Here is a 15,917-nt window from a genome sequence, read left to right on the forward strand (position 1 = left end):
CTTTTTCTCCTCTTCTTTCTTTATGTAAGCACTTGCCTCTGATGGTTTCCAGAACTGCAGGTAATTGTAATTCATAGAGTAGTGATTGATTATTTAAATTAGTGGACATGTGCAAGAGCTCCCTACAACCTGACAGGTGTTCATGCAAATCTGCATTCCAGCTGCTGACAATAGCCCCTCAATTACCCACCACTCTTGCTATCAGGTTCTTGAATTTAGAGCCACTATAATTTTGAACAATGAAAGGTAGGTTGGGTGAGATTGTTATGTGCAACAGGTAATAAAGGAGGGATGCCTTAGCTAAATTCTTCACAAGCAAAGAACAAATAAGTTCTTTTGGGTAGTTTGACATATTTTGGGTAGAAAAATAGGTGATCCAGGTTGTCAGAGCGTGTGGTAGGATAGTTTAGCTAAGACTAGTTTTGGATAAATAGTGGCATTAATCTCTGCTTATGCTCCTCAATGAACAAAAAAACAAAAACTTTACCATGCCATTTTGCAGATTATCTTGATGACAAATGACAATGACCTTATTTCCATGGTTGGTGAAGTCAAGACATGTTGGGTAGGAATCTGATGGAATCATGGTCTACACTGAGGCTTTGATCATAAAAACGAGGAGGGAAGAAAGCTGCTGGAGTTCCATGATGCAAATGACTTGATTTGCAACACTACAGAAAGCCAGCCAGCCATCTGATCACCTATTCAATCTCATAAACATCAAAATCAGATTGACTTCATTTTCTCACAAGATAGACATATGTAGCAGATGCACAAGAGCAATATACACTAAGAATACACTGGAAATAGATTTTCTCAAATACTCTGGAGCTGGTCGATAGTTTGTTACCTGGGTAACTTAATTAGCAGTTGCAGAGAATATTCTGTTAGTATAGTTGCTTGCAAGAATAAGAATAAGACAGAAAAAGTTTAATAAGCTATTACTTCTGTTGATAACAAAAGCTCTCTCTCTCTCTCTCTCTCTCTCTCTCTTTCTCTCAGAGTGAAAGGCAGATTATAAGATGCTTGTGTACAAATAGCAATGCTACATGGTAGTGTGATGTGGGTCTGAATGCAGAGGACATGTGAAAACTAGGACAAAAAATAATTTAATATACTCTGTTGGATGAGGAACATCAGTGTATGTGTGTGACAAAGTGCAAATGTGTTGAGCGAAAAGCTGGGCATAAGAGGAATCAGATTATAGCATCCAACAGACAAGACTGTGCTAGCGTGGTCATGTGATGTATATGCATGATGAGGAACAGCCATTTACACAAAAATGAAGAGAATAAACTCCAAACAGCCAGTGGCATACATTTGGATAACACAGACAAATACAGCTATATCAAATACCATACAACATAAATTCTTGGTTTATGAAAATTATGTCTTGAGGATGTGTCATAATTATCAAGTGGTAATTAAGACCAGCCACACTTGGGAAGCAGAGATAATCTCAGGATTCAAGAATTCTCCAAAGCCATTCAGGAAAAGGAAAGACAAATGAGGAGAGTAAGCTGTATATTTGTATGGCTATTTATCTCTAGAAACACTTTTGTTAATAGTCATTACATCAGAAATTGAACCAAACCAGTCCATTTTGCTTTGTTTCACAAAATTGTTTTGTGCCTTTGTGATGAATCTATTAATATACTTTCTTCTTTGCACAATTTTCTGCTTTGATACATTTGTCCCTATTAACACGTTTTTCTCCTTTTGTCTCTCTCTCAGTGTCCTTCTCTACACTTTACATACCCACATTATTTATGCATCAGCTTTTACTGTGTCTGCAAGCTTTGTTCTTTATCTAACCTTATTTCATGCTCTTTCGAATTTGCCACGTATATGAAGCCTTATCTTTTCAATCCGTCTAAATTATCTCATCATCATTCTACCATGGAACTTCCAAGTTATAACAATTCAACATGAAATTTACTTATATATATTCAAGCAAACATGTATCCTTGCAACGTTTTCCTTCCATCATTTTTTTGCAACGTTTTCCTTCCATCATTTTTTTCATTCTCTTTTTCTAAAACTATTTTTTCATTCTCTTCTTTCTTTCTCTCACATTTTGGTTTTTCTGTCATTTTTATTTATTTATCTAATCATTTATTACTATTTGTTTATATAATCCTTTATCAAAATGTTTTTTCATTGGTACTCTTTGTATTATTTCTCGTGTATTTAATTCTCACTTCACTTATATTCTATTTTAAATTATCTTGCTTCTGTATTTAGAAACAAGATGTGATTAAAATAGAATATCTTATTCTATGAATATTTATACCTGATCCTAAAAGTTTTACCTGTCAGGTAAATGGTCTTGTTCGACATGTAGAAATGGTGTACTCAGTGCAAACTATGGACACATATGAGGTGCAGTGTAATCAAAGGAAAGTTAAGAAAAAATAGACTTGGTTTGCAGTCGATGCATGGAGCAACAAGCCCTGAGAACATGTGGGAAACAGGTTTTCTGGGATGCCCAGGGGGCTTTGTAGGGGCAGGAGATAGCTTCTGTTACCTAGGTGACCAAGTTAGAGCTGGAGGAAGTTTTCTAAAAGTAGAGTTACGAGAATAAGAACTGTCTGGAAAATGTTTGGAGAACTATTACCTCTGCAGGTAACAAAAAGCTTCTCTCTCAAAGTGAAAAGTAGACTGTGATGCCAGTGCATGAACAGCTAGATATTAATCCCCTTGAAGATGACGACTGATCAAGATGGACAGAGATATGCTGTGCTGGAGAAGACCCATTCATTTCAGCAAAAATGAGGTCCTGTCTACCCTTCCCCAACAACTCATCTTCTAACACCCATTCCTCCATTAATCTTCTGAGGTTCTATTCACTCAGATGCTGTAAATGATATCACCTATCTCCTTCTCTTTCCAGATATGGAAGCCATATATTCACCTCTTCAGCAAGAGACTGGCTCCTCTCCCTCTGTCAGACTTTCTTATCCCTCAGCACTATGCTCCACACAATAGAGGGAGTCTTGTCTAGTACTACTTGCTGACATGACCTGTGCTGGTGACAAAAATAAAAAGCATGCAGTACATTCTATGAAGTGGCTGGCATTAGGAAGGGCACCTAGCAGTAAACATTGGAACTCAGCACAGCCCTCTGGCTCATCAGTTCATGTCTAATTGTCCAAATTATGCTAGTATGGAAAAAGGAACTGCAGGTTTTTGGCAAGGAGACCCAAAATGGCTCATCTAATGAAGAATGAAAAGAAGATAAAATGCAGTATGCTAGGGCTCTGCAAAACATACTGATGGAAAGAAATAAACATGAGATGAACAGATGGAAGAGTCATGAGGATGGGAAAAGCAAAAGGTCTGAGAACAACAGGTCTTTGCCGTAAGCAAAGAATATGCTTTGAAAATTATTTCCTACCAATTGTCTTCTTCATGTAGCGGAATGAAGAAGATGCCACTCTGAAGACTATCCAGATTTATGCTCCCACAAATGCTAGTGAAGACAATAAAGTAGAAGAATTCTACTACGAACTAGAGAAAGTGTTGGCTCACATATCCACAGACACCAAGGTGATGGGAGATTTAAATGTAAAGGGTAGAAAAGGACTGCAGGGAGAGAAGTATGGAGAAAAGTTTAGATCAGAAGAGAGAAATGAAGGAGAACATTTGGTTAGCATAGCAGAGGCAAGGAGACTTTACATCGGGAACAGCCTATTCAGGAAGATGAACCTGGATAGCTCCAAACACTATGTACAAAAATGAAAACAACTACATTGTGGGGATATAGTTGTAGACAAAGGGGAGTTGGAAAGGGTATACGAAACCCTCCACACCAACTTTTCTAAATCATCAGTGAAGATTCATCCTTCACTGTCACAAATGTTGAAAGAAGTGCCACTTATTCTGGCCAGTGAATCTGAAACTGTCATTAGACTGATAAAGCATACAACACTCAAGGACAAAAGAAGATTTTTAAAGAAAACTATCAACCCATATACCTCTTCTATCAATAAGCCTTTTACAAAGGTCATAGTCATCAGATTACTGAAACAGCTTGATGACTAGCAGCCGAGGGAGCAGGCAGGTTTCCATAAGAACTATAGTACAATGGATCACACATTCAATAGCTTATAAAACGTGTGAAAGAATACAAGCTAGTTGTATGCATTACTTTTGTCAGCTATAAATAAGCCTTCAATAACATCAAAATGACCACAGAGATGAAACTTCTAGAAATGCAAGATGTCGAGGTGCAATACACGAAACTGCTCAGCAATCTGAACTCTGGATGCACCATTGATAAACTCTCCTATAGCCAGATGGCTGGATGTGATTAAGGAAGATCTCCAGAAGCTTCACACCATCTTGGTGGATGCAGAGGGGCTGGCATGGGACTGCCAGCAATGGGGAGCACTAGTGGACCTGGTTAGCTCTATTTGTGATGATTCTTCTGGGGCCACTAACCTTTGATGACCCCAGTCCCATCAAGCAAACAAATAACCATCAGTAAGAGTTCCAGTTGGTAAGGGACTCAAACAAGGGGATATGGTCTCTTCAAAGCTCTTCACTGCATGTCTTGAAATGGTCATCAGAGACACTGACTGGACAGATAGCCTGAGCGTCAATGGCAAGCTACTAACACACCTCTGATTCACAGATGACATCATACTCATTGCTAAAATCTATAGACCAGCTGCAGACCATGCAGACTGAGCTGCACTCCCAAAGCATAGCAGTGGGCCCAAAAATGGACTTCAAAATACATTATTTGAAAACATAGCACGAGGCTGAATAGAGATGAGAAGTGATGACACTGAATGTTCATTGTCCATGTTGGCATGGGTTGGGTGATTTGATCAGGGCTGATAAGCTGGAATACTGCACCAGACTCCAGTCTGATTTGGCATGGTTTCTATGGCGGGGTGCCCTTCCTAACGACAACCAGTCCGAGGGTGTACTGAGTGCTTTTACGTGCCACCAGTACTGATGTCATTTGCGTAACACCGGTATCTGCTAGGATTACAATTTTACTTGGCTTGATGGGTTGTCTTCTCAAGCATGGCATAATGCCAAATGTCTTGGCCATTCGTCATTGCCTTAGTGAGGTCCAACACTCAAAAGGTGCTTTTCATGTGCCACCAGTATTGGCCACCTTTCCTCCATGAGGCCCAACACTCGAAAGCTGCTTTTTACATGCCACCAGTATGGATGCTAGTTATATGACACCAGTATTGGCCATGACTATGATTTCACTTAGCTTGACGGGTCTTCTCAGGCATAGCATATCACCAAAGGTCTCGGTCACTAGTCATTGCCTCCATGAGGCTCAAAGTTCAAAGATCATGCTTCACTACCTCGTCCCATGTCTTCCTGGATCTATCTCTACCACAGTTGGAGATCAGCACTATTTTACACAGCTGTCCTCGTCCATATGCAACACATGACCATACCATCTCTCTTGCACACCACATCTCATGCTTCTTATGCCTAACTTTTCTCTGAAGATACCTACACTGTTGTACATGCACACTGACATTGAACATCCAGCAAAGCATACTGGTTTCATGTATATATATATATATATATATATGGCATGCATGTATGTATGTATATATATATATACTAAACTTCCTCTGACCCATTGGGTCACCAGGAAACTCTGAGTTTCCCAAAAACAGAGTTTTGTTTCTCGAGTTTTTTTTTTGCCAGGTTATTTCACATGCCACAAATCACGTGTAAACAACCCCTTTCCTAAGAAAAGGAAAGACTTGGCTGCTATTTCTTGCATACCCTGCTACCACGTAACAGGTATTTTGGGTCCTTTATCACAAACACCTGTTAAGTGGTAGGAGGGCGTGCTAGAAATAGCAACCAAATCTTTGGCGGTGAGATACATTGTATGCACTCAAAAAAAAAACCTACGGAAAAAAAAAACTATTTCACACCAATGTTATGAATGGTTCTTTTATGAAATATTTACCATATTTTAAAAGTCATTTTCACTTTAAAATACTTTTTAAATATGCCAAAATACATTTGTACATGCATTGTGACATTGTAACCTCTCTCCTCCAACCAAACGCAATTACTCTGGCTCAAAGTCTCTCTCTTCAACATTTCTTTAAATTATCTCTTGTCTCTACCTTTCTCAAATTCTTCCCCCATCAATCATCTGACACTTTCTTCTTTTGCATTGAGGACATATCTCACTTCATCCTTCTCTGATGCTATCATCTTGAAGTGGTTTCATAGAACATTGCTCTTTTTGGTTTTGACACTTCTACACAATTACTGCCGGCAAAGAAGCTAAATCATTTGCTATTTTGAACTGTTTATACTAGTTAATATCTTCACCAAAATCTCATATAACAATCTCTAAAAACAATGTTTTTCTCAGTCATTTCTGTCTCTGATTTCATTAAACTGATTGATTATTGCTTAACCAAGTCAATACCATTCCCCATCAAACCCTTTAGTACTAAAGGCAATTAATATGTCAGAGCCCTGGTACTTTCACACACTGTCTAAAGGAGAAACTCTACTTCATGCCCAACCCAGCCACAATTTTGCCACAGAAGTACAGAAAAAGAAGATGAAATACAACAAATTATGACATGGCATAAACAGAGAAAATACTAAGAGTTACATACTAGATCTTAACAACATTCACACCACATGGACAGTACATAAAGTAACAAACACATTTGGAGCATATTTAAGATACATGAATTTGCAGAAGCATGGGAGATTTGCAACAACTAATCTATGAAACTTGCCTTCTCATTCAGCTGGCTTTATGTATACCGTGGAGCTGGTCATTCAAAGCTGATATGAGATTCCCTAAGTGTACAGAAATAGATATTAAACAATGGAGAGAGTGCAGCATGTTCAAACTGCAACACCACATGACCAAGCACTGCATGTTAAAGTGAACATAATTTTCTTTAGCTAGGAGGAGTTACGATGTCATAGCTAATCATTTGTGCATGTTACAGGTCTTGTTCTGAGCTGACCTGGGGTTACACAAGGAAAGACACATCCTATTATTCCTATATACACTATTAAGAAAAGAATGATGCATGATGAAGGATGAGATGACTTTTATTACAAATATGTTTGCTCGGTCAAGGAAGATCTGAAACTAAACAACAACAACATGCAACAGAATAATATACAATCCAATGGAAAGGATGCTCTCTCATTCATTTCTTGCCATGAAACCAGAGCTAAGCACTGCCCAATGAATCCCTCGGCTTCTTCTTAACATATTTACAGACAACTAGAATGCAATATTACTTTAAAACAAAATAATTTATTATAAATGATTGGTGTAAAGTTTTAATGGCTTTATGAAACAAAATTATAAATGATGTTCTGCATGAAAGAGGGAGAGTCTTGAATTTAAAACTTGGACAAACATTTCAGTAACGTGTCTCGGATCTTGATACGAATAGGCTCATTTCCTTCGCAGATGATATGGGTTGATTCTGGTTCAATTTGTATGAGGGTATCTTCATTAGGCTACAAAATAAACAACATGAACATACTAAACACGAATACTTCAGAAACATTAAAGAAAGAACTACTTTAGTTAAAATTGATTTCTAATAGGCCACAAATTTCATGGGAGTGCAGAGGAGTCTATATTCCAATCCACCAGGAACCAGTATGTATTTTAAGGCTTCTCATCTCAAAGTTGAAAAGTAAAGTTGACCTTGATGGTAACTGAGTTCAGACACTCAAACGAACTGTAACTAATCTATGTCTGCACAGCATTTTGTCCAAAAATAAATTAGTAATATAAGTTAAGGAAGTTTGCAAGCAGAAAAAATACAGCAAGCCTCAGAATACATTAACATTTATCAATCGCACTTGGTTTGAACTTCAAATGCTTATGATGACATCTTTGGTTGATAAAACATGTAGAGCAGTATAGAAGGGTTTTCTTCAACTATTTTTTAAACTTATTTTTCTAGCTTAGTCAGTTGTTAAAGTCACTTCACAACCGTATTGTCTGAGGTTTGATCCCAGAACACAGCCACATGGGCATGTGTAATCTTACAGATTGACCAATGCCTTGTGAGTGGAATTTAGGAGACAGAAACTGAGTAGAAGTCTGTCATGAGTGTGTGTGTGCTTGTATGTATGTGTGTGTGTGTGTGTGTATATATATATATATATATATATATATATATATATCAGTGTGGTATGTATATCTTGGATTTAGGAAAGGTACCCTATATATTGTGAGAGGCAACTGAAAGGTTTAGCAACAGGATGGGTATCCAGCCGTAAGACACAGCCTCAGAAAAACTGTTTGAACCCATGCTAGCATTGAAAATCAAATGCAAAGCAATGATGATGATGATTTATCTATATACATCTTTCACCAATGTAAATATGAGCCAAAATATCCAAAATTTGATGCTTTCAAATAAAAATACCTTGAGGTAATTAATTCACCTAAGTTGCACAGCTCACCATCAAAAATACAATGAACCAGAGATTGAATTTTTCAATTCTTGTAACTGACAAAGCTATTACTCACAAATTACAATATAACATGTTTTGAAAATAGATAAACATAATAAATTAACAATGTATAAAACTCAAACTTTTCCTCTCCTATTCCTTGTGAAATAATAACACACACACACACACACACACACACACACACAGGTGGTTGTTGTACAATAATACTGTAAAATTCTAGTTAAGCAATAGAAAAATAAATTATTTACCAAATGTATAATGGAACCATCTCCAGCCTCTTCCAACTTCACATCTGTAATTCCATTCTGGAAGATTAAATTTAAAAAATGGATAAATAAAAGAGAACAGTAAAATATACACATTTCAATGATTTGTTTTACATTGTTCACCCCAAGTAATCCCTAATCAACCTGATCTATAAAGAAAACTGCTCCAGCCATGACCATCCTAACATTTTTTTTTTCTCAGATACTTATCTTAGGACTACATTATCCAACATTATCATAATTTCTTCTAAGACAGTCAAGTGGAATTTGAGTGAAATTTGGTTGCTATTGCTAGCAGATTGTGTGACCATACAGAAATCCCTTCATTAGCTGATGATGATATATATATATATGATTTTTAACACATGTCTACGAAAAAGATCTCATCATTTCACAGCTTCCTGCCTTCTGATGGAGTGTATACATTTAGCATGATAAACAGATGATTTAAATTCAATTCTGTTTCGATGGCATATGACATAGTTATAGAGTGATCATGCATGAGGTTTAAGACATTTGGAGAATTCCTATGAGAGAGAGAAATGAAGAATAAACTTGAGTTTGAAAAGTGGTTTCACACTTATCAGTAGCATGATGAAAAAAAAACAAACAAAGATAAAGGCTTTCAGGCTAACTTTCATGAATGTATTTTTAAACATATTCAAACAATGGCTTATTCAAGAAAAAACAAGCTCAGATTACTGGAAATTATGAACTTGTCAGTTATAATATATTAAAGAATGCTCTGCATCTATATATGGAGTTTGTAATTTATCCCATCTCAGTGAATGCACAGAAATTTTATACACACACAAACATGTGTGAGTGTTCTATCTGATTGTTTTGCCACTGCAGCAAACATATCAACAAAGAAGCCACTATGTTGTATCTTGATCTGCTAAAAGTACATAAATCATTTTCAAATCCCACCATGCCCTTCTAGGTAAGAACATGCAGAATAACCTGTTCCTGAGTACAGTCTGCCTTCGAAAAAAAACAAGGTCAATGATCAAATCTCCCTCAAAGTACAAAAAATAAGGAAACATTTATTAATGTAATTTAAGATAAATTATGCCTGAAGAAAAGATATGTCATGGCTGAAAAGCCTATGATAATAGGCCTCGGGCAAGACAATGATCTGCATGAATGTGGTACAAGACAGGCAACAGTTTCCAATGGAGACACCTTTCAAATACCTGGGGCTAATTTTTTTCTTACAGGAATATTGTGAACGTTGGAAGTTTATATTTCACAGGTACTTTAAAGAGAATACAATAAAGATATTAACCTCAGTCAAAGCATCTACAAATCTCTTAATGTTAAGAGTACCCCAGAGGTAACTGAGTGCTGCAGCACTAGTCTTCAGTTTCTTTTTTACTGCTACATCATCTGGTATAGGCTGAGAAAAAAAAAAACATAAAGGAAATTATTACAAAAAACTCTGTGTTAGTGAATTTTCTTTAAGACAAAGGCAATCATCATCGTTGTTTAACGTCCATTTTCCATGCTGGCATGGGTTGGACGGTTTAACTGAGGGCTGGCAAGCCAGAAGGCTGCACCAGGCTCCAATCCGATCTGGCAATGTTTCTACAGCTGGATGCCCTTCCTAACATCAACCACTTTGAGAGTGTGGGTGCTTTTTACAGGGGCCAGTCAGGCAGTACTGGAATCAGCCATGCTTGAATGGTGCTTTTTACATACCATGGGCACAGGACCAGTCAGCCAGCACTGGGATTGAATGGCGCTTTTTATGTACCACCAGCACAGGTACCAATCAGGCGGTACTGTCATCGGCCACAACAATGACTTCACTTGATTCAACAGGTCTTCGCAAACACAGTTTATTGCCCAGTGATTGAAGGCTACTCTTAAATGGGCTGGTTATGCTGCACTTGCACAGGCCTTGGTTACGGTCTCCTCAAACATAGCACATCTCCAAAGGTCTCAGTGACTTGTCATCGCCTCCATGAAGCCCAACATTCGAAGGTTGTGCTTCACCACCTTATCCCAGGTCTTCCTACATCTACCTCTTCCACAGGTTCCTTCAACAGCTAGGATGTGACACTTTTTCACACAGCTGTCCTCATCCATGACCATACCAGTGCAGTTGTCTCTCTTGCACACCACATCCGATGCTTCTTATGTCCAACTTTTCTCTCAGGGCGCTTACACTCTGTCATGTATGCACACTGTCATTACACATCCAGCAGAGCATACTAGCTTCATTCCTTGCAAGCTTAGGCATGTCCTCAGCAGCCATGGCCCATGTTTCACTGCTGTGTAGCATGGCTGTTTGCACACATGCATCATAATCTACCTTTTACTCTGAGCAAGAGGCCCTTTGTCACCAGCACAAGCAGGAGCTCTCTGAACTTTATTTTGTCTTATTGGAGTCTAGCAACCCAAGGCTAGCTTGGGGATGACGGTTTAGTTGCTAATGCTCTTACCATGTAATTGGTTGTACATGTTGCCGACAGCAACCTGAAATAGACATAATAGTTCACAATACATGTGCATGTGCAACACACATGCGTGGACACAACAAGACAATTTACAAACCTCCAAGACATTTTTATTATCTTTTCCCATGATGCACCCTGTAACCATGGTGATCAAAGATCCTGGTTTTACTTCCACTGGTTCCAAGGTTGATGCCAACTACAATTAAAAAACAAAAAAGGAGGTTAGAATATAAAAAGGATGGCCTTTTGGAAGAAATGAGTGTATAATTTTGTATACATGCACGTGTGAGAGTGTATGAGTCCTGCTCATTATCCCCTTAAGTCCATTTCCCCTCTGTTAGGGTTGACAGGACAGATCTGCTCTATCACGGTACTTTACTACTAGTTGCAGTCCATTATTACTTCTTTTGAAGCCATGATTCCATGTTCAATACCCGACCCAAAGTATCTTCAGACAAGGCATCTTATACTATCACCTCAGATGAACCAATGCCTTCACAGTAAAAACCAATGCCTTCACACATCATCATCATCATCATCATCATCATCGTTTAACATCCGCTTTCCATGGGTTGGACGATTTGACTGAGGACTGATGAACAAGATGGCTGTGCCAGGCTCCAATTTGATCTGGCAGAGTTTCTACAGCTGGATGCCCTCCCTAACACCAACCATTCTGAGAGTGTAGTGGGTGCTTTTACGTGCCACTGGCATGAGGGCCAGTCTGGTGGTACTGGCAACAGCCAAGCTCGAAATGGTGTTTTTTACGAGCCACCTGCACAGGAGTCAGTCCAGCGGCACTGGCAATGACCTCGCTCTAATGTTTTGTTCACGTGTCACCGGCACAAGTGCCAGTCGGGCGACATTGGTAATGATCATGCTCAGATGGTGCTTTTTATGTGCCACTGGCATGGAAGCCAGACAGCTGCTCTGGCAGTGATCCCGCTCGGATGGATCTGTCAGCGCTCCACTGGCACGGGTGCCAGTCATTGAATTTGGTTTAATTTCGATTTCACTTGCCCAAACAGGTCTTCGCAAGCAGAGTTTAGTGTCCGATGAAGGGAGGTTGGCATGGGTGCCAGTTGTCCTAACTCCAGCATCTAGGTTTCCCAAGTGATCATTCTTCTAAGCACAACCTAGGTTTGATAGGACTTAACTTTAGTGCACACAACAGGATCCAATCTTTTTTGTATACTGCCAGAGATAGTTCTTGAAACTATTACTAAACAATTGCTAATTTATAAGAGCATCTCTTGAGAACTTTCAGCAAAAAAAAATACCTAAGACTAATCATGATCTATCTAGTGGTTTATGTATTCTAAGAGAGAGAGAGTGTGTGTGTGTGTGTGTTTCAGTTTAGTTTCTATGGGCTGATATTCTTCCTGTAAAGTAGTTGATAATAAAGAAGGCATCAAGTTGTAGAAATCGAGCTAAAAAATGAAACATGGGAATAAGTTGAGGCAATAGCTCTAAACAGGAACTGACTTGGATTATGACAACCTGTTCAATCCATGACTGTAGGAAGAAAAAGGACATAAAATGATGATTAAATACAGACACACATACATACAAGTCTGTATGTGTTTGTGAGACTAAGGTAAAACTTAGCTATTCAATAAATAAAGATCAATGAAATAAGTACCAAAGAGTTAGGATCAATAAATAAAACCCTTGAAGGCAAGAGCTCCAGCATGGTTGCATTTCTACAACTGAAACCAATAAAAGAATAAAAGAGAAGGTCTCCATTTTTCTTTGTTGATATGATGTGGGTGGGTTTGTTCCACGATGACATTGTTGTTCCAACTGAATAGGACTGGCCCAGCATGGCATACAATGGGATCTCAGAACTCTGTGGTTGTGAAGCAAATTGCTTAAGGATACAGCTACAGCTTGTTCCCATTCTAAGTATTTAAAGAGGTGAATGCCAGTAACATACATACAATCTCTTCCTTTTACAACTGTATTGAAGCAAGAATATTATTATTAAGGAACCAGATGAATCCATTTTGACTCTTGTTAAAGATTTACCCGTGGATGTATTTCAATTCTTTCAAATTGTCTCTTCACTGGCAGAGAAAGTATTTCTCCTCTCTTGTATGTCAGTGGAGCTGGTTCCTACAAAACAACATTGAAGAAGATTTATGAGAAAAAAACAGAAAAGGAAGGCTGGAAGAGAAAGAAAGAATATGAATTTTATTAATCAACATGTAAAGCTGTATAGTGCAAAAACACACATGGTATTAGCTGTGATGCCAAAAGTAAAGCAAAAAGAAACTACACACACTCTGTAATATAGTTCTCTCTCTCTCACTCTCTCTCTCTCTCTCGCTCAGATAAACACACATGCCTCAGTGAAGCTGGTTCCTGAGAGATAACATTAAGGAAGATTGAATAAATGATGATGAATAGAAAAGAATGTAAAACATAAAAGGATGGAAAGAAAAAAATTAACACAAATTAAGAAACGAACAGTTTGGATCAGAATTAATGTTTATTTGAAAATTAATTATGGAAACAAATTTTTTCAATTACCCATTCAATTGTTAAGTCTGTCCGCATGGGTGCTACATTAGGTGGAGTGATGTAGTCTTCAGCCAACACCAAGTGAAGGGGTCTTAAGTCTTTAATCAGTTTATTGGCTTGACTGAAACTTAAGCTAATATCAATCGGGCAGTAACAGACCTTCAAGAATAAAAAAAAAAAAATTAAAAAAATTAAGACAAATTTCAAAATGCAGAATGTCATACAAATAAATAGAATGTTTATAAGAAAGGAACAGGGGCAGAAATTTAGAGGTGCATACAGTCAATTAAGATTCATCAATACTAATTTTATCAACCTCCAGAAAGAGGAAAGGCAAAGTTAATCTCAAATAGATGAAAGGCAAAATCAATCCCAAAAGAATAAAAAGCAAAATTGAGCCCAGAAAGATGAGAGGTAAAATCAGAGGTAAAGGTAAAATAAAAGCAAGATCAAACGAAAAAGAATAAAAGGCAAGAGTCTTTAAATCAGACGGATTTAAATTCAGTAAAACATTTATATATGATACCACAAGGCATTTTGTGCAACTCACTAACAGTTCTGGTATCTAATTCACTTCAAACCTTTTGGCATTCAGTTTACTCTGTCAAATGTAATGCTAATAATAGATTCACATTGTTTTGAATTAATCATACATTGGCTCATAGCTTCAAGATTTTGCTGATGGGATTATTTATTTTGAGAATGACATTGTAGTGTAAGTGTTGAAGTAGTCACTCTGGATAGCTTAAAATTCTTCTAAGCAATATTTAGATCTCCAAGTCAAATATGGGAAAGGACCCTGCATAGTAAATTCTATTTCGATTTATTGGTATCTGATTGTTTGATGTCAATCAAGTTCACTTGACACAGAATGCTTTCTGTCTGGATTTATGAATTCCTTTTATTATATTATACACACGCACGCACGTGCACATACACACATAGTGGTTGTCTACACGTTATGCAGAGTTTGCCCTCCTCCTGTACCTACACCATACCACCATCATGGCTCTTCTGATGTGGCTTTTTAAACCAGGCAATGTTCTGAAAAGACACCCACGTAGATTGCACCTCTCAATATATACACATGCACGTATACAGACCACTGTAATTAACTCTTGCTAAATGCTTCTCCTTTACACTTGTAGCAGATGTCTATGATGCTATTACACAAGTCATTTTGGATGACACCTTCCAGAATGACAGGCACCAGATATTTCAAGCATCCTAGGAGTAATTCCTGATCTTCTGTCCTTAACTGCTTTATCTGCCAAGCTGCTGTCTACAAGAAAGGCTGATCCTTCCAGTTGGGTCCACATTAGAAGGATTCGCTTTCTCTTATGCATCCTCCAGGTTTAATAGCTTTTCAACATGGTACTTCCATGCCCTTTGCTTTTTTTTCAGACTCACTAAATGCAAGTTTATCATTACCCATCTATACAAACTTCTCTCCCACAATGTCTTCATTCTCTTGCTGCAGAACACTGACAAACCTCTTACTTTCTGCTACTCTCCTCGCTAAATAAAGCTGTTCCCTAACTTCTCTTCTAGTTGCCTGGTATAATTCTTTGCTGCCCTCTTTCTTCCAATCTTTCCAAGCCTCTCTCTTTGCTTTTAATTCTTTGTCTACTTCAGTTTCACCATTATTTCAGCCTTGGTCTAACTGGAGCCTTGAACCAACCACAGATTTGGTCTGTAGCTCTTAGTAAGTGGTGGTACAGGAAGGTGGAAAGCAGCAGTATGATAAACTTGGATGGTTATCTTGTAAGAGGATATGTAAGATATTTTATAATCACTGACTAACTGAAGATACAGTCCTTTACATGTGATTAAAACTGACAGTTTTAACCATTTGGCTTGAGTAAACTGAATTAAATTACATACATGTGCAAACATACACAGGATGGGCTTCTGGACAGCTCCCATCAATCAAATTTAACTGACAATGCATTGTTGGTCAATCAAAGACAATGAAGACACTTATTCAAGTAAATGTCTCAAGACAGGAATCACAGGAGTTTTAAGCAGACTTCTACCTATTCAATAGTTTATGATGAGAATCAAAACAAATTCCATTGCTATTTAACAACACATCATCTAATCCCTCCCTTCCTCTTAAACAGAATACAAGAGAAAAGGAGAAATAAATTCGATCAAGTGACATTGGGTGGAAGCTTTTGGAGTAACTAATAGA

General features: G+C 37.8%; 1 protein-coding gene across 1 annotated transcript in view; it reads right to left on the bottom strand.

The window, feature by feature from the left end:
* Positions 1–7,062: 7,062 nt before the first annotated feature.
* The window catches only part of LOC115223549 (integrator complex subunit 9), a 45,488-nt gene continuing 36,633 nt past the window's right edge, over positions 7,063–15,917 (bottom strand). The window contains exons 16-21 of the mRNA XM_029794186.2: positions 13,733–13,882; positions 13,229–13,315; positions 11,298–11,396; positions 10,027–10,137; positions 8,721–8,777; positions 7,063–7,500 (exon numbers count right to left, since the gene is read on the bottom strand). Coding sequence (XP_029650046.1) covers positions 7,381–7,500; positions 8,721–8,777; positions 10,027–10,137; positions 11,298–11,396; positions 13,229–13,315; positions 13,733–13,882 — 624 coding nt within the window. The 3' untranslated portion in view covers positions 7,063–7,380. The remainder of the gene's footprint in view (positions 7,501–8,720; positions 8,778–10,026; positions 10,138–11,297; positions 11,397–13,228; positions 13,316–13,732; positions 13,883–15,917) is intronic.

This window comes from Octopus sinensis, linkage group LG23, assembly GCF_006345805.1.
Source record: "Octopus sinensis linkage group LG23, ASM634580v1, whole genome shotgun sequence".
NCBI classification, from domain to species: Eukaryota; Metazoa; Mollusca; class Cephalopoda; order Octopoda; family Octopodidae; genus Octopus; species Octopus sinensis.